The sequence below is a fragment of the Oncorhynchus mykiss genome, chromosome 11, assembly GCF_057628025.1.
Source record: "Oncorhynchus mykiss isolate SJ-2025 chromosome 11, ASM5762802v1, whole genome shotgun sequence".
In the NCBI taxonomy this organism is placed as follows: Eukaryota; Metazoa; Chordata; class Actinopteri; order Salmoniformes; family Salmonidae; genus Oncorhynchus; species Oncorhynchus mykiss.
This window is the reverse complement of record NC_143032.1, coordinates 47596152-47620735: the sequence shown is the minus strand read 5'-3', so window position 1 is coordinate 47620735 and position 24584 is coordinate 47596152. Positions and strand designations below refer to the sequence as shown.

General features: G+C 44.0%; 1 protein-coding gene across 2 annotated transcripts in view; it reads right to left on the bottom strand.

Moving 5' to 3' along the window:
- Positions 1-24584, bottom strand: part of LOC110535737 (disabled homolog 2-interacting protein) — a 110939-nt gene that overhangs the window by 6150 nt on the left and 80205 nt on the right. The window contains exons 1-11 of one of the 2 annotated variants that reach the window (XM_021620953.3): positions 23917-24556; positions 13923-14076; positions 13150-13248; positions 12471-13025; positions 7614-7758; positions 6629-6773; positions 6174-6410; positions 5808-6009; positions 5340-5536; positions 4250-5153; positions 2591-2743 (exon numbers count right to left, since the gene is read on the bottom strand). In XM_021620953.3, the coding sequence (XP_021476628.3) occupies positions 2591-2743; positions 4250-5153; positions 5340-5536; positions 5808-6009; positions 6174-6410; positions 6629-6773; positions 7614-7758; positions 12471-13025; positions 13150-13248; positions 13923-14066 (2781 nt within the window). In that variant the 5' untranslated portion in view covers positions 14067-14076; positions 23917-24556. Of the gene's footprint in view, positions 1-2590; positions 2744-4249; positions 5154-5339; positions 5537-5807; positions 6010-6173; positions 6411-6628; positions 6774-7613; positions 7759-12470; positions 13026-13149; positions 13249-13922; positions 14077-23916; positions 24557-24584 lie in introns of those variants that run through there. The other variant, XM_036935525.2, reaches the window with a different exon arrangement.

Here is a 24584-nt window from a genome sequence, read left to right as displayed (position 1 = left end):
TTTTCTTGTAATATAATGATATAATATAAACTGGGTGGTTCGACCCCTGAATGCTGATTGGCTGACAGGTATATCAGAATGTACACCACGGATATAGCACCTCATTTATTTTTTACTACTATATTTTCATTGGTAACCACTTTATAATAGCAATAAGGCACCTCGGGGGTTTGTGATATATGGCCAATATACCACACGTCTAAGGGCTGTGTCCAGGCACTCCGTGTTGCGTTATGCATAAGAACAGCCCTTAGCTGTGGTATATTGGCCCATTATCCTCACGTTGCAAGTGCCATTCCCTACCTACTGAGCTACAGAGGGCCACTGTACTCAACTGCTGACAGAAGAGTGGTATTACCATCCACCCTTGTCTGTGGACTAACAAGTGTATGCTAATGAAAGTCTGTGGATGACAATTCAGGTTCACAATCAAGTCACACTAAAAGCATTGTATTTGGGACAAATCATTCACTAAACCCTAAACTTCAACTAAATCTTGTAATAAATAATGTGGAAACTGAGCAAGTTGAGGAGACTAAACGGTTTGGAGTAACCCTAGATTGTAAACTGTCATGGACAAAACATATTGATACAACAGTAGCTAGGATGTGGAGAAGTCTGTCCATAATAAAGCGCTGCTCTGCATTAACAGCACTATCAACAGGGCAGGTCCTACAGGCCCTAGTTTTGTCGCACCTGGACTACTGTTCAGTCGTGTGATCAGGTGCCACAAAAATGGATTTTGAAAATTGCAATTGGCTCAGAACAGGGCAGCACGGCTGACCATTGGATGTACACAGAGAGCTAACATTAATAATATGCATGTCAATCTCTCGTGGTACCAAGTGGAGAATGGAATGGACTTCATCACTACTTGTTTTTGTAAGAAGTGTTGACATGCTGAATGCACCGAGCTGTCTGTTTAAACTTCTAGCACACAGCTCTGAAACCCATGCATACTCTACAGGACATGCCACCAGAGGTCTTTTCACAGTCCCCAAGTCCAGAACAGACTATGGGAGGCACACAGTACTACATAGAGCCATGACTACATGAAACTCTATTCCACATCAAGTAACTCATGCCAGCAGTAAAATTAGATTTAAAAAAAAAAGACAAAAATACACCTTATGGAACAGCGGGGACCGTGAAGCAACACAAACATAGACACATGCATACAAACACACAATAACATACACACATATACACATTAGATTTTGTGTTATAGATATGTGGTAGTAGAGGGCACGCGGTTAATATGTTGTGAAATCTATTATGAATGTATTTAAAATGTATAACTGCCTTAATTTTGATGCCTTTGCAGCAGCTAATGGGGATGCATAATAAATACAAACACAGCTCCTAGTCATGCTGTGAAAAGCAGACTGGGTTCAAATGCAGGATCCTGCAAAGCTTTTGGGTACATTTCTGCTGTCGCCAGGACGTTTTGCAAGCAAGTGAATCCAAAACAAATATAAAATAATACATCCCGCAGCAGTAAACAAGCTGCACGATCAACCTCTTAAGTCAAATGGGATTTAAAATGTAGGGGTTTTACGTCCAACTTTGAATGACATTCCAGACACTGCCCTTGCTTAAGGTACTTGGCTACATAAAAACCGTACAGTACACTGAACTGGGTCTAAAACCAGAATGACGCCCAATTTTTCAAATATTCTACTTTAGCAATTTAGTACTACATTCCTGTCTTTTTAATACAAACCTATTAAAGTGCCCTTCAACTAACGATTTTATAAAAGGGGATTTATTGGTAGTAAATGACCAACATAACAAACAGCGGTTTGATTCGTAAGAATCACCCCTATCGCTTTAAAAGGACAGTGATTGGTTCTCCCTTTGGCAGGCCTAACATCTTTGAAATAATCACTAAAACACCTCTTGAAAAGAAAAGTTGAAAACCATCTAGGAGTTGAAAACTATTCATTTGTGTATGTGTGTGATGAAAATGTGTCAAGTGTCTTTGGCTTATAAGTGTGCGCGAGTGCAATATGTTGCTGGTGTATAATTCATTGGAGAAGCTGGGAGAATTGGCAGAGGGAGGGCACACTCTTGCCTTGTCACCACGGTGTCTTTTGAGATATGGCCTCTCTGGAGCTGCAGTACGAGCCGTTCAGCCTGACCCCCTCTGTCTGCCTACATCTAAACAACGTCAGAATAGAAGCTAATTGAACGCGTATGCAAAACTATAAATACACGACCAGTATATATCAGGGGGCATCTCTCCGCACGCACAGAATCATTTTCCATACTACTTAAGCAGCATTTACCCTTCAATATTCACGTGAATTCAAATCATGGACAGGCCTGCTAGTAGGGAGAGACACAATGCCTTTGCTATGCCTTTGCTTTTGGTTCCTCAACACATTCACTTCCGTGTTGGCAATCAACAACAACCCTCGAATCACGTAGTAATTGCTCCCGTTCATCTTTTATGACTTCCTGCTCCTCCTCTGAGGTAATAAAGATGACGTCTGTAAGTGGCTGTGCTCAACAATATGGTGATGTGATGTGGGTGCTGTAGCAGGTGCCAGGTTTTTTACATTTTTAGTAGAGGCTAGACGTTTGTTACCTTTTCGGTTTGAGTGAGCTCCTCTTTGCTTCGAAGGTCTTCCCTGTGCTTGGTATCTGGGTCAACTCCCTCGTGGTCTAAATACTGCACATTCATATTCAACAGCCAGGCAGCAGTGCGGTCCAGAGCATTGGGGTTCACAGGGGAGGGGGCCTGGTGGGAACGAACACGCATACACATCACGCACACACAAAGTCTTCTGGTAAGTCATGGAGAAGAAGCGCAGCAGGGTAAATGACTGCTGCACGATGACGATCACACGCTAGAATGAGAAGCCAGTGTCTACAGAGGAGTAGAGGAGAGTCAGTGTCTACAGAGGAGTAGAGGAGAGCCAGTGTCTACAGAGGAGTAGAGGAGAGCCAGTGTCTACTGAGGAGTAGAGGAGAGCCAGTGTCTACAGAGGAGTAGAGGAGAGCCAGTGTCTACAGAGGAGTAGAGGAGAGCCAGTGTCTACAGAGGAGTAGAGGAGAGCCAGTGTCTACAGAGGAGTAGAGGAAAGTCAGTGTCTACAGAGGAGTAGAGGAGAGCCAGTGTCTACAGAGGAGTAGAGGAGAGCCAGTGTCTACAGAGGAGTAGAGGAGAGCCAGTGTCTTCAGCTAGGAGGATTTAGAGGAACAACTGATCATTTTGCATTGTCCATCTGGCATTGTCTTTGTCAAGGTTATTACAGAATCATGAGAGCTTGGTCTCACGTCTCTAAAAACTTGATAAAGAAGATTTGAATCATTGATTTGTTTAAAAGCAAAATGGTTTCTTTAGTCTGTATGTTAAACCAGTCTTTTCACCTGCCCCCATTCTCGTATAACCCCTTCTACTCTGATTGAGACCTGGAGACTGCCACACACACCCACAGAGATCGAGCCCAAAATAGAGTAGGACACTTGTTTTGTTTTAATCGTAAATATTACCAATGGGGTGGGGGTGCAGTTGAGTTTAGATGACAAATGCTTGATCATTTTATAACGAGGATTTATTCAGACCACGTGCAAAAATGATTTAGTGGAGCAGAACAGGCATTTAATAACCACTCCGGTGTCCACAGTCACACAATTAATTCTGCTTGTCTAGTCTGTTAGCAGGCTCCAGCGCTGAGGCCTGTAGGGTAATGCCTGTGGCTCACTGCCCTGGGTGATTTGCTATTGGCTCAGCAAGGCTGAGTGTTATGATAGCTTATTGAGGCCAGTTGGGCTCTCCATACATACCCTCTCCACCCACCACTGTGACTGTGAGCTGGATACGTCCACTGAGGTCATTATCCTGCCTGGCTCATCCCTCTAGGCCACAGATGAAGTTTGGCTGTGTGTATTTTTCTGTAGTTCTGCCATTGGTTATTCCTCATCAGAATCTTAATATCTCTCTAGCCAGAGTTTGGATTTATACTCGTGCTGCAGGTAGGAAATAAGATTCTGATGAGGAATAACTCTCCATAACCAATGGGTGAAGTCCAGAATAATACGCACAGCCAGGCCCATTAGCGTTGCTAGCCAAACTTCAGTACATGCAATCCAAACTCTGGCTCGATAGATATTAAGTAGTTAGTCAACCAAGAGCTTATCTCTAATAAAAGTAAGCAGACAGTGGCTGTCCAGGATAATAGTGAGACCCCACACAGCCCCCCCCTCCTCACACACACACATAGACGTGACATGCTCTACTCACTTTATGCAGGGTGTGCTGCTTGGTCTCAGGACTGTCCCCTTTGGATGAGGACGACTGCTGTCTCAACCGGGTGCCGCCACTGGGCCCCCAGTCGGGAGATGATGACATCATGCTGCCGCTGGAGGGCCGCGGCCCAGGGTAGGCCGTCTGGAGCATGTGTGGCGGCGTCCTGCCCCTGGTGACGGGCGGAGGGGGCTGGTCTATCCTGCGCTGGGGACCGGAGCTGTTCTGCCTCTGGGGTTCCATGAGGGACAGCTGGCGGCGGGTCGTGAACTCCCCTGAGCGCCGCGCAAACTCCTCACTGCTGCTGCCTCCCCCGCTCCCGACTGCAACCCCCTGGGTGAGGAATACGCCCTGGTGCTTGGGGGCATCCTCTGTGTTGTTGCCCTGAGAGCTGTGAGAGCTGTGGCCCTCAGAGCCTGAATCGGCCAGGGGACCCCGCGGGGACATGGTCATGCCCGTGGCCATCTGGTAAACGGGGTTCTGGAATGAAAGCGGGGCCAGGAGCTGGGAGGGCCTCCCTGGACCTAGGGTGCTGCTCTCTGTGCTAGGGTTGGTGGGGGTCTGAACCATTCTCCTGAGGGTAGGTCCGGGGATAATGCCCTGAGGGGTGCGGGCGGCCCAGCCCCCCGGCCCAGGGGCGACGGGGGACTGGCATTCATTGAGGAGCATGTCGCTGGGGGAGGCAGGGCGGGGGACAGGGGTACTCTCCGGGCTGCGGCTATCTTGCAGGTCCACCATTGATAGACTCTTGCTGCCGTTGGGGAGCTGCACCTCAGCCTCGTTGGCCTCCGAGTAGCTGGAGCTTCTGGCTGGAGACTGCTGGATGCCAGAGTTCCTCGTCACAAAGAATAGGTCCTTGTTCTCTGGGGTTGGCGACGGTAGCCTCGTAAAATCAACCAACCTGCACCAAGACAACATTGAAAAATGAGATACATTTTGTTTTGACCCGGAGACACTGTAAAGATAATGTCCTTGTGGTTTCCAAAGAACTGTTAAAAAACATTTAATCAACATCTATTAAAATAAATATTGAAATGCTGTAATCCCCAGATCTCTGTAGGTTGTGTGTCATACGAAGCACTAATACCCAGAAAGCTCGCTGTCCATGACCATCTTGTGGATAGGCAGGCCGGTGGAGAGGCTGCAGCCTGCCAGGGGGAGGGGAAGGGGGGGGGAGCCCATACGCTCTGTGGGCGTAGACACCTGGACCCCAGACGGGTTGGTCAGTGCTGAGTTCACGTCCCGCAGGATACGTGCCAGTGGACCCAGCTTAGAGGCTGTGCTCTGCAGGGACACAAAATAATAATGTCAAGTATAGTTCTTTACAATTTCTCCCATGAACTTCCTATGAATTCATTATTTAGTAACATGTCTTTTCACATATAACATCTACATGGTGACAATAGAATGCTGTCCTAGCAAAATGTGCATCTTTATGTCAAGCCCATTGAAAAGGACTGATTTCCGGTAGCTCTGCTTGCGGAAAGTAGCGAGTTGCCATTAGAGAGGTTGCCATTAGAGAGTAAATCAAAGTAGTGCGGTGTAATCCTGGTACCTGGTCCAGCTGAGAGACTGCCTCGGCCAGCAGGGAGTGCAGGGTAGAGAGCTCGCGGCCCAGGTCGATGTAACCCTCGAACCCTGCCGTGTTGGAGATGGTCTCTGGGTTGGAGATCTCCAGCAGGAAGCGCTGCATGTTGGTCCACTCGTGCTCCAGGAAGTGGTTCATAAAGGACATGTACTCCTCCTTGTTACCAAACCTGGACAGACAAAGAAACAAACACCAAAACAGGGAGGAAATTATGCTATTTTCATCAGATAAACACATATACACATATACAAGTATATTTTCATGGTTGCGCACACGTACGCACGCACACACACTTGTTCACACGCAATCGCAAACACACACACCCGCACTTACTTGGTGAAGTTGGCGAGGTTCTGTGTGACCTTGGCGATGAGGGTGAGGGTTCGCGCGGTGCGGTCGTCTGGGTACTCCTGCATCAGGTTGAAAAGCGACGGGGACATGACGGCCGGACACAGGAAGCGCAGGAACAGGGAGGCGCTGATAAGACGCTCGCTGATGTCCGGCCGGCCCCGACTGCTGCACTCCTGCCTCCACGAGGCAAACACCTCTTTCAGCTCCCGTGGAAAAACACTGGTAGAGAAGGAAATATTACCTCTAAATAAAATACCTTCCTTCCATGAATGCAGTACCACCATGTTGTTTTTGACTTGACCTTTTGCACAATTCACGCTTTCATTATTGATTCGATAATTGTAAAAGCCCTGAAAGATGGACACTTGATAGTAGAGTATGAGGGCTAATGCTAGCTAATTGCATTGCATTGGCGGGGGGGGGGGGGTTGTATTTACCGGTAGGAGTCGATGATCTTGCAGAAGGCCAGTTCACAGCACATCTTCAGGTTGCTCTGGTGCTCAGGGAGGTCTCCCGAGGAACACTTCCCCGGGTCCACCTCACAGTTCTCGTCTGATTCGTACAGGGCTTTGATGAACTCGCCTAGAAGAGGGAGGGAGGGAGGGCGCACAGCACACAGGCCTGGGGTCAGCACTATGTCTAGGACTACAATCTACAGTACATATAGGCTTACAGTTACGGAGTGGTTTTTAATGGAAAAATAAATTCAATTCAGATTCAATTTCTTTTGGCACTAAAATCCCTCCATATAGAGTACAGTTCTGCTAGTTGGAACACACGAATACCATGCACACTGATAGAAATCCCACTTATTGTACTTAGAAAAAAACAAATAGCAGCAGCAGTTGACTGTTCATGGACCACTGGATCATTATAAAGTGGTGAGTTGAATATCCTGTGGCCCATGACAAAACGTGCAAAAAAATGATATTTGTACATGGCCATAGGCATCAGATCAGAGATTTAAAATCACAGGTTTCTTACTTCTCGCCGCCCACGCAAATAGATTGAGGAATCATTTTCTCTGCAGAAGTGATCGTCTTTCACCAACGTCTTAAGTTGTGTTGATAGACGACCAAAGAAAGAGGCCAGAGTTCTCCGACAGGCTTCTTCTATACCTTTTTCATACATTCATACTTTCAAATCGGGCCAGTCAACCTTCAAGGACAGGCCGCCTTTCTGAATCATTCAACACGGCTTCATACAAAGTCACTCTTACAGAAAAACTATGAATTATTGATCTGAATAGAATTGAAGATCTACTGTGTCTGGAGAGATACTAGCCTGGACGTATGATACTTAATGTACAACCCATAGGCCTATTTCCACGCGTTCATGGCTCCTTCGCTCTCGACTAAAAGCATTTCTCGCTCTACTGTCATGGCAGCACTCGCTCGTTTAGGGTGTGTGGGTGTTACTTACCTAGTGCGTCCTGCAGGTACTTCTGCCCCACCAGTTTGAGGTACTCCTCGATGGCTTTGGTGGCCAGCGTGTTCTCCCTGAAGATCAGGTGTTCGTTCTCCCCACAGCGATCCACTTCTGACATCATCAGGTCCGTCAGGAAGTCCTGAAAGAAAAATGGAACGGTAAGGCAGTGTTCCAACACTTTGAAAATCCTTCCTTCCTGTGATCTCACCCCATTGAATAGATGACAGCAATGGATCCCACCACATAGCTTTCACAAACCCCGTCATGTCATCATAACAATTTCTCCCAAGGAAGGGAGGAAGACAGTATGCATTTGGAAAAGCATCGGAACAGGGCACCGGTGTCACCTCGTCCCATGTTCACCTCCAAGAACTTGCCCGACACAACATTGACAACACGGTGAGCAGTGAAAGGCTGATCAGCGCCGTATCATGGAACAAGGCAACCAGCACCACTGCTTTACCAAGGTGTGTTATGATCAAATCAAATTGTATTTCTTATATGCGCCGAATACAACAGGTGTAGGTAGACCTTACAGTGAAATGCTTACTTAACCAACAACGCAGTTACGTATTGACTAAAATAAACTGAAGTAAAAAAATATATATATATATTAAATAAGAAAAGTAACAAATGTGGTAGTGATCTCTGTAGACAAGTCCTGTGAAGAGACTTACTGTAGATTGGCTCATTTGCTGGCAATACACGCTATCAACGTGATCTGAAATACAGCATGTGTACAGTCTTCTACATAAATAAATAACAGTGTACTACTATTGCTGCACAGCCCAGGCCTGATGTTGAGCCTGATATATACTGAAAGCAGTGGGTTTGGAGAGAGAGAGTCAGTCGCAGGCAGCTCAGACAAAAGTGATGACTCACTCTTACTCTCTTATCGATTCTGGTCTAATGGATCAAGTGGTTCATCCCTCCCTCCCCCCCTCCCCTCCCACCTACAGTCACTCTCGGGCTGCGTCTTTCTTAGCCGGTCACACTCGCTCTCCATGAGCTCCTGTTATCTGCTCCAGCTCTGTCTGACTGCAGTCACTTCTATGGGAGGCCTGTGGGGGTAGTCTAGCGCTAGGCTATGCATGCTAATGAGGTGTCAAAGGGAACGTGCTGTCGTCATCTTAAAGTCTGCACCAGAGAGAGGTAGACATTTCAGCTACTGCATATGCACAGTATGTAGCTACTGTGTCAGCCAAATGTAGGATAGATACCCGAATGCTCCTTGTCAACACATCTGCTGTCCCCCTGGCTCACACAAGCCGTGAACCCCGTGCCAGATCATTCAACCATTACGCTCTCTGGAGGATGCAGAGGATTATGACTGTATGATGTGCTGTATATCCTGTGCAGGGCAGGCTGCATGGCAGGACATGAGTCAGAGCACTACCTGCTTGTGTGTTGAATGAGGATTTAAGGGCTTAATACAGCACCCCTCTTAGCCCTCATCACTGATGATGACGCTCATCCGTGGTTGATGTGGATGAGCAGCAAGCCCAACTCGGCGCTGGCTCGGCTCGGCTGACAAACAGACAGTCACAGCATATCAGCCACACACACACACTATGCTATACCCGTCTCACACTACTGTGATGAGCCATGCCAACATGTGAAAAGGGTTTTGCTGTCCCTACTTCTACAGTACCCTCAGACAGAACTGGAGAACGGCACAACACAGTTTGCACACTAACAGACTATACGAGGTGGGTTTGTAAATAGATCACATTGAGCAATATTGAGACATATTTTAGATCTCTGAGAAGTTAAGCTAATTGATTGCACTCAAATTGTCCATTTTAACTCATAGGATTCATATAATATTCAATATAGTACCCAACTTCTTTCTACCAATGATTGAGAGATGAGGAATCCCCCAAAAATGTAAAAAGCCACTCACGACCCACCACACCAAATACACCAGAATACAGTATCAGTTCACTATGTCTAACAAGTAGTATGGAGTTGCAGCTTGGATTATTGCTTCTTCATACTATGCAATGAATTCCCAGTGAATTTGGTTCACTGTTCAGAGAAATTAGCAAGCAATTAGAAATTAGAAATTAGCAATTGAAGTATGGTGGATGATGTTACAGGCTTTGCTTTTTCTATGCAAATTCTGAGGTTGGACGTTACCACATTAGCATGTGGGACGCACCGATTGGTATCAACTCGTTAGTCAGTATGTGTTACACATGTGCTGGATTGTCATCTTGTTAGTGGGAAGGTGTTTCACCTGTGCAGGCCCAGGTGATATTTAAGAATGGCTGGCCCATTGGCTCCAGTTGTCTTGAGAGATGTGGAGGGTTAACACATTTAGTTGGCTCTCCCTATTTGAGTTAAAAAATAAAATAAAATAAACACTCCTTTATCTGATCTTCCCTGTTTTCATATTGCTTCCCATCTTTAAATTTGGTGTGGGTTTAAATTTTGTTTGCCTGTTCTTGACCAAATTTAGTGGGCACTCATGGAGGGTGTATTTTATGTTCCAGTTGCTGTTGCTAGTCAACTTTCAGTGGACATCCACGAGGGTCTGTAAATAACTCCTCCTAAAACCCCATCTGTTTAGCGACAATGTTTGGTTTTCTTACTGGGGAACGTAACAAAATAAAGTTGCAGGAAGGCTAATCTTAGCTGTTTCTAACAACAGAAACCATTTCAGACCCAATCTGAGAAGGTGGGTGTCAATCCTCTTTCTTGCGCTTTTTGAGGTGGAACAACCCTGTTAAAAAAAGAAAGAAATTGAAGTCGATAGCCACAGTCATTTCAATTAAATTAAAGAGATCCATTTGGCGAGAGAACGCCTCTAGATTAGGAGAGACTTCTTTGAAAGTGTAGATTCATGGACCTCTATCTATCCATCTATTGGATTAGGGCAGGCTAAACAGTGAACTGAAATGAGAGGGAGGGGGTGTGAGCCACTACGGGGCAGTGGATAAATGCAAAACGAGGCAAAGTCCCAATTGTTTCCCAGAGCAGAAAGTAGGCTAACATTAGAGAAAGGTTGTTTAAAACGAAGCTCCATCGCCCTGGTGCTGTTTCTACTACTACAAGCTGCTGTAGGGCATGTATATTCTTACAGTGCTGTTACACAAGCAGGTGCAATGTTTGAGGGTCAAAGTCTAAAAAGACTTTTCTGTGCTGAAGCAGCTATCCTCAATGACGACCGATGACCTTGTGCACCAGAACACACACACACTAGCGTTATTAGCGTTCTGCCTCACTGCGTGGTTTTACCGCAGGAGCTGGAGAGTGGGTGGAGCAAAGCAGGAATTAATGAGGACGACAAAGCTAATTATCACAGGGGGCTGACACCGCTTTCCTCCCTGGGAATGGTGAGCGAGAAGACAGCACAGTGGCCGTGTAACACAACCACATTCATATGAGATACAGCATTGATTGCTGCTAGATCACGTTCATGTGGCTCCTGCAGTGGTGGAAAAAATACACAATTGTCATACTTGAGTAGAAGTAAAGATAACGTAACAGAAAATGACTCAAGTAAAAGTGAAAGTCACCCAGTAAAACACTACTTGAGTAAAAGTCTAAAAGTATTTGATTTTAAATATACTTCCGTATCAAAAGTAAAAGTACAAGTATAAATAATTTCAAATATCTTATATTAGGCAAACCAGAAGAAACCAGTTTTTATTTTATTTTGGATAGTCAGGGGCACACTCCAACACTCAGACATGATTTACAAATGAAGCATTTGTGTTTAGTGAGTCTGCCAAATCAGATGGCAGTAGGGATGAGCAGGGATAATCTCTTGATAAATATGTGAATTGCACCATTTTCCTGTCCTGTTAAGCATTCCAAATATAACTAGTACTTTTGGGTGCCAGGGAAAATGTATGATGTAAAAAAGTACATTATTTTCTTTAGGAATGCAGTGAAGTAAAAGTTGACAAAAATATAAAGTACAGATACCCCCAAAAAACGACTTACTTTAAAGTATTTGTACTTAAGTACTTTACACCACTGCTGAGAAGTGAAACACTTCTCCAGGCGTGGTGAGATTTTATGGTCTGCACATTGTGCAATAAAGATGGAATGTGGATAAAGACCGAATTTGAGCATGATGACCTCTCTCTCTTTCTCTCTCCATAGTAAGGGAGATTTTGTTGTGTGGAGGTCGGCCAGATTTCTCAATTCCATACAGTGGATCAATGTTACTGTTTCAAAAACATCAAAACAACAATCCTGTTTTAGCCATGTCAGTCAGTGTACGCAAGTCCTCTCTCAGCTAGTCCTCATTAGAAAGTACTAGTCCTCAGTCCCCCAATCACACACTCTAAGCAGGGGTGGATTCAGTTATTTTTCCACAGCATGTGAAGGCTGGGTCACATCCATTAGGGAACACAATGGAAAACGTTGTAAAGCGTTTTGCAATGGAAAACTAAAATGAGCCAGGTAGTCCGTTCATGTTTCTGTTTGTTTACTTCCGTTTGAACTCCTCATGAACATGACCCTGCTCCCAACCCAAACAGGAAGCATTCACATTCCTCCAGGAGACTGTTTACGGTAAGCATGGGGAAGGAGGACTCCCAAAGACTAGGGTAAGTTACAAAGCCCCTGGTGAAAAACGAGGCTCACTGGACCTTTAAACCCCTTTACCTTATACAGCTACTGTGTGCAATATGCAGCTGAGATTATGTTGATTGTTGCTTATTTGAGACAACTGTATCACTGATTGTGATTTATCAAAGGTTTCACAGCTGTGATGAGTACAATACGATTTTTTGGCAAATATCAATTTGATCTAGGTCGTGTTTATTGTTGACATTTGGCAACGTGACTATTTTGGAAGTGCGTAGAACACAGCCTCTGGAGAGTAGGGTGCCTTACCTTAGCCTTGCCGGTGCTCTGTAGGATATGCACCAGGGCACTGGCCATCTCCTCCTTGTTCTTCACACTGAGGCCAGGCTCCATGATGGAGCACATCAGCATGTAGTTATTGGTAATGTACTCAGCGAACTCCTTATAGGACTCCATAGGCAGGATGCTCATGCTCTGGTACCGCGACTTCAGCCGAATCATAGGTCCGGGAGTTTTCCCTTTGCTCGGGTTGGGCGTGCTCACAGAGTACCACTTCTCCACGAACTGGCGTCCCGTGACGGCGCCGGTGGGAATGATGACCAGGCCCACATAGCTGTTCTTGTCCTTCTTTTTCTTTTTATCAGTCTCCTTGTACAGGTGGACGGTGACACTTTTGATGGCGGGTAAGTTGTTGAACTCAAAGTGCTCTCCCCAGAACACATTGTCTGTCTTGAGTTTGCAGGTAGTCCGTGCGTAAAGCGTGTCGTCCAGACACAACTCACAGAAGTACCTTTTCTTGGCTGGAAGGTCCTTGGCCTCAATAATCCACAATTTCAGCAGGTTCTCCACACGCCGACTGTTGTCCTGTGAAAAACATCAAACATGTGCAACTTCAAACAACAACATTTTCATGGGTGTTCTGTGCTCATGGGTTCTACTGTATTGCTCTTTCCTTCCACAGAGGGCCCATTACTTGTATAGGGTTTACCTTGTTTGGATTTACAGCTCTCCTTAAGTTCTCCATCCATTTGTCCCTCTCGGCGGATGACCGACATGAAAAGCATTTTGTTCCAGTGGAAGTGGTTACCTGTGAAGTATTGCAGACAATTAAGCCCTTCCCTTTATGAAAAAGACCCATATGAAAGCAGGGTTGGGTATCACACACACACACACTTCAGCTGGGCTACAGGGTCTGTGCACAGTGCACACTGATACAATGCATACTGAACGCTGAGCCTGGACAGCCATTGAAATCCTCTTGCACTTGTCCACGAGAGAAACGCTTGTCCACTCGGTCACAGGGCCATGGTCTGTCCAGCTGGCAGCGTGCTTTAGCATAATAGGCAGTAAATCCTTGTGAATTGGGCCCTCTCGGAGCTCACCTCTCTGAGCAAATCCAGAGAGCAGGAGCATGGAGATGCCAACAGATGGGCCATACAGACACACATGCCACTACCAGGCAGGAAGAGGGGAAGGGAGACCCTCCTGGCAGTGGGGACGCTCCCTAGCAGATGCCCAGCCACACACTCACACTACCCAAAGGCACTGGCTGCTTGACAGACATTGAGGGACCCGCCCACCTTTTATTACGCAGGTTTTCAGACTAAGGTAATGACGACGAAAATAAAGAGATTAGACACCATGCATTATATACAGTGCTTCAGGATCCTAAAAGACGCTATTAAAAAGAGTCTGCAGTTAGCGAGCCTTGAGCTGTGGCAGTCATGAGAGGCAGTGGTGGCGCTGGTGGGAGGGGCTCACCTCGAAGCAGTAGTCCTGGCCCAGGATGCTGCTGTGCACCGGTTTGATCAACACCTCGTCCTCCATGCTGAGATCCAAAGCTTCTACTGCACTGCTGGGGCTGAACAACGACTCATGAGACCGTGATTCCTTCAGCCTAGGCATTAGATGGGATCTGGGGGAGAAGAGGAAGAGACGCGGTCAGTCATTCACACAAATACAACATCTCAACATAGGCAACAGTCAGCTATGTCCCACACTGAGGGAAGAGGGCTGGGGAAGGCATGTGTTCCAATAACAGACTAGTGTTGCGGGTACACCCTGTCGGATGCCACTGGCTCTGGCCCTACGGGGTTGGCATGACTGAGATCTCCATTATTTCCCAGCTGGTAGCTCTCCTGCTTGGATGAGCTTTTGATGGTCTGGCAGGTGAGGACGCTGCTCCAATAATGCTTTATAGGGCCTCTGGCAAACAGCAGAGCACAGCTGCAGAGACAAGGAGGTGGCAATCTGACTCGTCACTCAGTCACTAGGCAGGGAAGACTACCATCATGGCCATTAGAGGTCAACAGCAATAACAAAATTCAAGTGATATCAATTGAGATCGTGAAAGACGACAAGAAACTCGTACCGCCCACAGTAACATATGATAGCTGATACAGACATTCGTGCAACCAAGTGACTAAGTGTTCATTTTAGTGTTATTGGTTCAATATTTTAGTTGTATGAGAAAAACATGGCATCCGTAAAACAAGTATCACAACCTTCAATCCTCAACTCGATTTATTGACCGAAAAAGACAAAAATACAATTTTAAGGGGAATGGAAACACTAGGCTATAGAACGCCAGCTATCTGTGACTCGCCATATTGGCATTGTTGCATCACCGGCAAGTTGTCACAGATAATATAGACAGAAGAAATGTTTGCTTCTACAGTGTATGCTCTTCTTTCTGTTGTTCCATAAGTGGTGTTGGTTAACTCCTGCACATTACAATTAATTTCTAGGTAGGTAAGCAGGGAAATTAAGCACCTGCTGAGCGGCAAAAGGAGAGATATGCGCTTACTCATCGCTCCCCTGGCTCTTCATTGGCTGCATGAATTAAACATGGCTGTACTTCCTGCCTCGGGGATGAGTCAGGAAAAGTCCTCGGGCGGGGAGTGAGTCGTCACATTCTCTAGCTCAGCTCATTAGTATGGTGGCAGGGACACAGTGAGGAGCTGTGAGAATTACAGAGAGATACCTGGCAGAGCTGAGGAGGTCCAACTAAATGAAACCTCCCTCTCTGAGAAGCTAGATCTCTGGGGGAAAACTTTTTGCATGCGGGTAACATTTTAACATAGAGTCTTTGGGAAGCTGTGTGTGGATTTTGTTCTTGGTGACTGTTTAACAAAATGTGACAGTGTACAATTGTTTACAATTAGCCTTAATGAAACAAATTGTACTACAGTAATGTACTACAATCATCTTATAATGGCCTTTAAATGAAAATGGGTCTGGTTCCATAATATTAGGGCAGAGTTTCCTAAATCCAGTCTTCGAGTACGTCCAACAGTACACATTGTTGTTGTACCACAAGTCTCTACTTGTCAATTAATCATCAAGCCCTCAATGAGTTGAATCAGGTGAGTTTGTCCTGGGCTACAACTAAAATGTGTGCTGTTGTTGGGGTTACTCGAGGACTGGACTTGGGAGCCACTGATATAGGGGATCAATGAAGTAAAAGAAATCCTCATATTTCCAGTCAATGACAAACAAGTGTCATGATCACTAGACCAAACTCCAAGGCAGTAGGCTAGCTCTGTCACTCATGCTGCAGTCTGTTAATGCACTGTGCTGACAACTCTGCTGCTTTTGAATTCACTTCCTGAGAGATTCATGAGCGTCTGATGGCTGCTATTCAACTTGCAGTCTGTGGCACAGCATTTACCCAATGATCTTATCAATGCCATTGCAGGCCGTTGGGGGCCAAGAACACAAACAGCCGAAAACAGCCAATTAAATGAGGTCAGACTATCGTTTTGTCTCGGAGACGGTGGTCTCTGAATTAACATAAAACAAACACTTCTATCTCTTACAGCACAGAATGAAAATAAATATATACGTACAGTAGCCTACTGGCAGAGTTAGATATATTTACATATAAAGGAGTAATTTATGAATAGAATACTGTATTCTAGTATTTCATGAGGTGTGTAACTATAATGCACTGCAGACAGGTCCGATTGCAATCAACAACAAAAAAACATCTTTCAAAAATGATATCCAACTCCACACTGATATTGTTAATGTTCAGAAACCCTTAAATGTTTTTTCTGAAAAGAAAAGAAAAACAATTGTAAGTAATTGTGGACAACATTCAAAGGATTAAAGGAAAACTCCACCTAAAAACGATATTTTTGTATTTGTTTCATTAGTCCATTGTTGATATAGTACAGAAATGTTTTGCATTTCAGCAATGAAGTTTAAGGTATAGAGTATAACTTTCAAAATACATAAATACAGCCGGCTGAACTTCTGTATTTTGAAAGTTATACAATACCAGTCAAAAGTTTGGACACCTGCTCATTCGTTTTTTTTTGTTTTTTTTTTTACTATTTTCTACATTGTAGAATAATAGTGAAGACATCAAAACTATATTTTTTAAAACATATGGAATCATGTAGTAACCATATAAGTGCTCCTCTGTCCAGTGTCTGTGTTCTTTTGCCCATCTTAAACTTTTCTTTTTATTGGCCAGTCTAAGATATGTTTTTTTCTTTGCAACTCTGCCTAGATGGCCAGCATCCCAGAATCGCCTCTTCACTGTTGACGTTGAGACTGGTGTTTTGTGGGTACTATTTAATGAAGCTGCCAGTTGAGGACTTGTGAGGCGTCTGTTTCTTAAACTAGACACTAATGTACTTGTCCTCTTGCTCAGTTGGCCTCCCACTCCTTTTTCTATTCTGGTTAGAGCCAGTTTGCGCTGTTCTGTGAAGGGAGTAGTACACAACGTTGCACAAGATCTTCAGTTTCTTGCCAATTTCTCACATGGAATAGCCTTCATTTCTCAGAACAAGAATAGATTGACGAGTTTCAGAAGAAAGGGCTTTGTTTCTGGCCATTTTGAGCCTGTAATCAAACCCACAAATGCTGATGCTCCAGATACTCAACTAGTCTAAAGAAGGACAGTTTTATTGTTTCTTTAATCAGGACAGCCGTTTTCAGCTGTGCTAACATAATTGCAAAAGGGTTTTCTAATGATCAATTAGCCTTTTACAATTATAAACTTGGATTAGTTAGGACAACATTCCATTGGAACACAGGAGTGATGATTTCTGATAATAGGCCTCTGTACGCCTACAGTATGTAGATATTTCATTAAAAAAAAATCAGATACAGTTTCCAGCTACAATAGTCATTTACAACATTAATTATGTCTACACTGAATTTCTGATCAATTTGATGTTATTTTAATGGACAAAGTAATATGATTTCAAAAACAAGGATATTTCTAAGTGAACCCAAACTTTTGAACGGTAATCCCACACACACATACAGTGTACAGTTGAAGTCGGAAGTTAACATACACTTCGGTTGCAGTCATTAAAAAAATGTTTTTTTCAACCACTTGTCAACAAATTTCAACCAATTTCTTGTCAACAAACTATAGTTTAGGACATCTACTTTGTGCATGACACAAGTCATTTTTCCAACAATTGTTTACTGACAGATTATGTCACTTATATTTGACTGTATCACAATTCCAGTGGGTCAGAAGTTTACATACACTAAGTTGACGGTGCCTTTAAACAGCTTGGAGAATTCCAGAAAATTATGTCATGGCTTTAGAAGCTTCTGATAGTCTAATTGACATAATTTGAGTCAATTGGAGGTGTACCTGTGGATGTATTTCAAGGCCTACCTACAAACTCAGTCCTTCTTTGCATGACATCATGGGAAAATAAAAAGAAATCAGCCAAGACCCCTGAAAAAATTTGTAGACCTCCACAAGTCTGGTTCATCAATTTCCAAACGCCTGAAGGTACCACATTCATCTGTACAAACAATACTTCGGAAATATAAACACCATGGGACCACCCAGCTGTCATTACCACTCAGGAAGGAGACGCATTCTGTCTCCTAGAGATGAACGTACTTTGGTGCGAAAAGTGCAAATCAATCCCAGAAAAACAGCAGAGGACCTTGTGAAGATGCTGGAGGAAACAGGTACAAAGGTATCTATATTCACAGTAAAACGAGTCCTATAATCGACATAACCAGAAAGGCCGCTCAGCAAGGAAGAAGCCACTGCTCCAAAACCGCCATTAAAAAGCCAGACTACAGTTTGCAACTGCACATGGGGACAAAGAACATACTTTTTAGGGAAATGTTCTCTGGTCTGATGAAACAAAAATAGAACTGTTTGGCCATAATGACCATCATTATTTTAGGAAGAAAAAGGGGGATGCTTGCAAGCCGAAGAACACCATCCCAACCGTGAAGCACAGGGGTGGCAGCATCATGTTGTGGGGGTGCTTTACTGCAATAGGGACTGGTGCCCTTCACAAAATAGATGGCATGATGAGGCAGGATAATTATGTGGATATATTGAAGCAACATCTCAAGACATCAGTCAGGAAGTTAAAGCTTGGTCGCAAATTGGTCTTCCAAATGGACAATGACCCCGAGAATACTTCCAAAGTTGTGGCAAAATGATTTAAGGACAACAAAGTCAAGGTATTTGAGTGGCTATCACAAAGCCCTCACCTCCATCCCATAGAAAATGTGTGGACAGAACTGAAAAAGCATGTGCGAGCAAGGAGTCCAACAAACCTGACTCAGTTACACCAGCTCTGTCAGGAGGAATGGGCCAAAACTTATTGTGGGAAGCTTGTGGAAGGCTACCCAAAACGTTTGACCCAAGTTAAACAATTTGAAGGCAATGCTACCAAATACTAATTGAGTGTATATAAACTTCTGACCCACTGCGAATGTGATGAAAGAAATAAAAGCTGGAATAAATCACTAATATTATTTTGACATTTCACATTATTAAAATAAAGTTTGGATCCTAACTGACCTAAGACAGGGAATCTTTACTAGGATTAAATGTCAGGAATTGTGAAAAACTGAGTTTAAATATATTTGGCTAAGGTGTATGTAAACTTCAGACTCCAACTGTATACACACACAAAACCAGTCAAATGTTTTAGAACACTTACTCATTGTCACGTTCTGACCTTAGTTCTTTTGTTATGTCTTTGTTTTAGTATGGTCAGGGCGTGAGTTGGGTGGGTTGTCTATATTCGTTTTTCTATGATTTGGGATGACTGGGTTTGGCCTGGTATGGTTCTCAATCAGAGGCAGTTGTCAATTGTTGTCCCTGATTGAGAATCATACTTCGGTAGCCTGGTTTCACTTTTGAGTTGTGGGTGTTTGTTTTCCGTGTCAGTCTTTGGTCCACATGGTACTGTTTCGGTTGAGTTATTTCACGTTGTCGTTTATTGTTTTTGTTTCAGTGTTCATTATTCTTATTAAAAAACTAAGATTAACACTTACCACGCTGCGTATTGGTCCGATCCTTGCTACTCCTCAGAAGAGGAAGAGGAAAGCCGTTGCACTCAAACAAAGGTTTTTCTTTATTTTTACTATTTTCAACATTGTAGAATAATAGTGAAGACATCAAAACTATGAAATAACACATATGGAATCAAAAAGTGTTAAAATATATATTTTAAATTTGAGATTCTTCAAATAGCCAACCTTTGCCTTGATGACAATTTTGCACACTCTTGGCATTCTCTCAACCAGCTTCATGAGGTAGTCACCTGGAATGCATTTCAATTAACAGGTGTGCCTTCTTAAAAGTTAATGTGGAATTTCTTTCCTTCTTAATGTGTTTCAGCCAATCAGTTGAGTTGTGACAAGGTGGAGGGTGGGCTATACGATGGTCTTTTACCAAATAAGTCTAAGTCCATATTATGTCAAGAACATCTAAAATAAGCAAAGAGAAACGACAGTCCATCATTACTTTAAGTCGTGGTCAGTCAATCCGGAAAATGTCAAGAACTTTGAAAGTTTCTTCAAGTGTAGTCGCAAAAACCATCAAGCGCTATGATGAAACTGGCTCTCCTAATGACCGCCATGGGAATGGAAGACCCAGAGTTACCTCTACCACAGAGAATAAGTTCATTGGAGTTACCAGCCTCTGAAATTGCAGCCCAAATAAATGCTTCAGAGTTAAATTAACAGACACATCAACTGCTCGGAGACTGTGTGAATCAGGCCTTCATGGTCAAATTTCTGCAAAGAAATCACGACTAAAGGACACCAATAAGAAGAAGAGACCTGCTGAGACCAAGAAACACGAGCAATGGACATTAGACCGGTGGAAATTTGTCCATTGGTCTGTAGTCCAAATTTGAGATTTTTGGTTTCAACCGCCGTGTCTGAGAGACGCAGAGTAGGTGAACGTATGATCTCCACATGTGTATTTCCCACCGTAAAGCATGGAGGAGGTGGTGTTATGGTGTGGGTGTGCTTTGCTGGTGATACGGTCTGATTTATTTAGAATTCAAGGTACACTTAACCAGCATGGCTTCCACAGCATTCTGCAGCGATACGCCATCCCATCTGGTTTGCGCGCAGCGGGACCACCATTTGTTTTTCAACAGGACAATGACCCAACACACCTCCAGGCTGTGTAAGGGCTATTTTACCAAGAAGGGGAGTGATGGAGTGCTGCATCAGCTGACCTGGTCTCCACAATCGCCCAACCCAATTGAGATGGTTTGGAATGTGTCGAATGTGATGGAAAAGCAGTCAACAAGTGCTCAGCATGTGGGGACTCCTTCAAGACTGTTATAAAAGCATTCCAAGTAAAGCTGCTTGAAAGTGGGTGGCTATTTGAAGAATCTAAAATATTAAATATTTTGATTGGTTTAACACTTTTTTGGTTACTACATGATTCCATATGTGTTATTACAATAGTTTTGATGTCTTCACTATTATTCTACAAAACTTTTGACCGGTAGTGTATATAATGTTGTGAACAAACAAACTTAGATTCTATACATTTCCATATTTTGTTATCAATCACAGGACATGTTTGGTTGCTGTAAGGGTAATAATATAAGCCAGATAGGCCTTTACATTTTATTTAAAAAAAAAGAAGAAAAAAAAAGAAATTGAATAATTGTATGTCACATACACATGTTTAGCAGATGTTATTGCGGGTGTAGCGAAATGCTTGTGTTTCTAGCTCCAACAGTGCAGTAATATCTAACAAGTAATATTTAACAACACACACAATCTAAAGTAAAGGAATGGAATTAAGAATGTATAAATACTTGGAAGAGCAATATCTAAGCGGCATAGACTAACACACAGGTAGGATAGAATACAGAATATACATACTATGAGATGTGTAATGCAAAATATGCTAACATTATTCACGGGACACTAGTCACTTTAATAAAGTAGCCAGTGATTTCAAGTCTATGTATATAGGGGGCAGCAGCCTCTAATGTGCTAGTCATGAATTCAAACTACCACATTAAATGCACAGCACAGCAATTTATGCAGTTGATTTGCTTGTCGTCATCTCTTCTACCACGTCCTCCACCATCTGTTGTGCAGTTCCAGTCGGTTTAAGTTAAAACATCAAAAGGCAATACAGGTGTAAACGGGGAAAAAAATGTAACCGATGTTGTGCCCATGATCCTATTAAATCATTATTCATCGCTGCAGCCATCTACACGTTTTTACCTCCGATATCAGATCACTTAGTGGCTTTTTGATATGGGACTGTAAATACTGGCTTCTTCCAAAATGCCTCAAACACTCCCTGCTGACAGGAAACATGGGCCCCAAAAAGGACCTCTGTTCTGAAAAGGAAACACCCGAGCAAGGATGTCACACAAAACAACAGGCAGAAAAGCATGTTTTAGTGTAGGGAAAAAGGGAACATGGAGGCCGATTCTTAGAATCCAGATTGCAACAACAACGACAAAAAACAGTACGCTAACAATCGTACATCAATAACGGCAAAGTCAGACCACAAAAAAGGTGGTCAGGGTTTCAAAAGATGCACATACAATGTCTCTAGGGCAATCAAAAATGTATGTGGGGCTATCACTGTGTCCAATCTAGTTGGGAGACAAGTCAATCAAATCAGAGAATCTTTGTGAGCTATCACGAGCGAGACTGAACATTTTCTAAGCTCCTGTGTGTTGAAAGAAAAACATTAGCCAAAAGCCTGTATTATTTTATACAATGAGCTTAAACTAATCCCGTTGAGGGTACGAAGATCAAAATCAGTACATAGATCAATTTCAAAACATCTGGATGCATGTCTCTCAACCGGCTGGCTACATACTCACCTATTTGGATAATGTCATGAGTATTTGGTATTTTACGATACCAAGTACACACAATGTGTCAGAATGCGCCTTGAAAAACAGAAACTGTTCCATTTGATCCATGTTTTTAATAGCTGAACGACTTGAGATTACGCAATCTCTGCACTATCGGCATGGATGACCATTGCATTAAACTTGCAAGCCTCTTTCTCAAAGCAGCTTACCGCGGTAATACTCTGGCAAAATAAGTACATTTTGAAAGGACAGGGTGAGAGTGGGCAAAGGTAACCCCCTGTATAACCTACAGTCAGTCGCACAGTGCACATAATACTAGTTGCTACATAACAATTATTGGGTGTCAAGCACAAGAATCATTGGAAGCATGCTAAATTGATTACTCAAATGTATGCTCCATATTCAAAATATTACCAGTTTAAGTGTTTGAATGAATGAATACGCACTAAACTGAAGTCTAGCAAACAGCAAGCTGTTCAAAGTGCTGCGACTGGGAAGATCCTGTATCACACAGGCTTAGAAACGTGATGACATGTTTGCGCCTCCTTTTGACAACTGGCCCACTGCTAAGAAGACGTCTGATTGCCTCCAAAATGAGCTGTGACAGGAGTTTGGATTTAATGAGCACCAACACGTTAGTCCAGACTCCAGACCCAGAATCCCTCCATCAAAAGGCCTCTCTGTCTAGTGTGTGTGTTTCTGAGACAGGCGCGGAAACGCCGGCCTGAAAATCGCTATGCCTTTGTTTTTTCCCTCTACAAGGCAGTAAAACAATGATATATATATGCGATGACAGAAACCATTAAAGCCCTTCATTTCTCACCTTTTCTCCAACCTCACTTTGAGTATTGCAGTCAGAGAAGCTCTGCAGAACTGAGAAAAAAAAAAACATCTCCAACTCTCTATGATCACACGTGTGCACACTCATGCTAAATGCTGGACACACACACACACACACACACACACACGCACGCACGCACACACACGCGCGCGCACACGCACACACACACGCACACACACACACACACACAGCAGGGTAGAGCTGGTTGCCACTCCTGTAGTGAATATTTCAGAAGCTTTTAGAACAGCAACATATCGGGTGGCTGCCTTTCAGAATGTAGATGAAAAGTGATTTTGAGACCCACATGGTGTCTTTCAACATATCACATGCCAACAGTCTTGTCATGTGTGAACACTGTTTGGAGTCATAGGACATTAGAAACTAAATGGTAATCTGGGAGAGGCGTTAAGCGCCGGGTGGAAGGTCGAGGACATTCTTGTGATATCATTACAGAGTGAACTACAGTGTTGTGCATCTATTCTGGCACAAAGGAACACTATGCTGCCTGGCTAGACACAAACATGAATGTGTCTACTAGGAGCAAATATTGACTGCGACAAGCCATCATTCAACATTTTCATTCTATGAAATAAAAACCAGAACAATCAGGGCGACAGCTAGACTACTGCCTTGCATCGAAACACAAGAAACACCCTCAAAGTCTACAGACAAATAATAAGATGCCAAGCCCACAAAGCCTATATAAAAACTCTGAGACCTTTGCGCAGAATGCACTGTGTCAAGCGTTCCTAACACACTGAGATGGAGACAGTGCAGTCCATCAGATGGATGATGGAGTCTGAGGCGGAATACTCACCAGACATTCCGTCAGAATCCCCGGGAACAATTTGAGCAAGGAGGAGAAAGAGGAAAAGGTGGTGGATGAGGAGGAAGCCGTCTCAGTGCTCCATTTTCTTCTGTGTGGTGAGAGCGGAGGAAAGCATGGTGGGGCTCATTCAGCCCTGCACAGCGTGCTGCTGCTAGCCTATTGCTCTCCTTCCCTCCCTCCCTCCCTCCCAGTCTGTCGGTCTCCTCTGGACTCTTTATTCTAGCCCCGCCGAGAGAGCCACAGCCTGCCCTACTTCCTTCCCCGCTACGCTCCTTTAAGTGGGCCACTGCTCCCTCTATCTGGCTGGCGGAGGACTGCTTGTGCCCACCGTCTTGTGCTCCCTCTCTCCATCCCCCTCACCCTCTCTTTCGTCTGTCTGGCTGTCTGTCTCCGTGTGTGTGAGCGCGCGCAGCGTAAGCAGGCTGTTTGGTGTGCTGTATCTCCGCCGATGCAGTGTGTGTGAGCGCGTGTGTGTGTGGTCTTTTGTCCTGGTGTCTCTGTGTAGGGAGCAGGCCAGTCCGTCACAGAGATCTGCCTCTGGGGAGTAGCAGTCACTCACTGCAGATCACACAGCTCTCTCGCTCTCTCTATTTCTCGTTCCTCTTTTCATAGAAGCAGCAGCAGGGACAGACCAAAGGTTAGTGGTGCTGCACCAC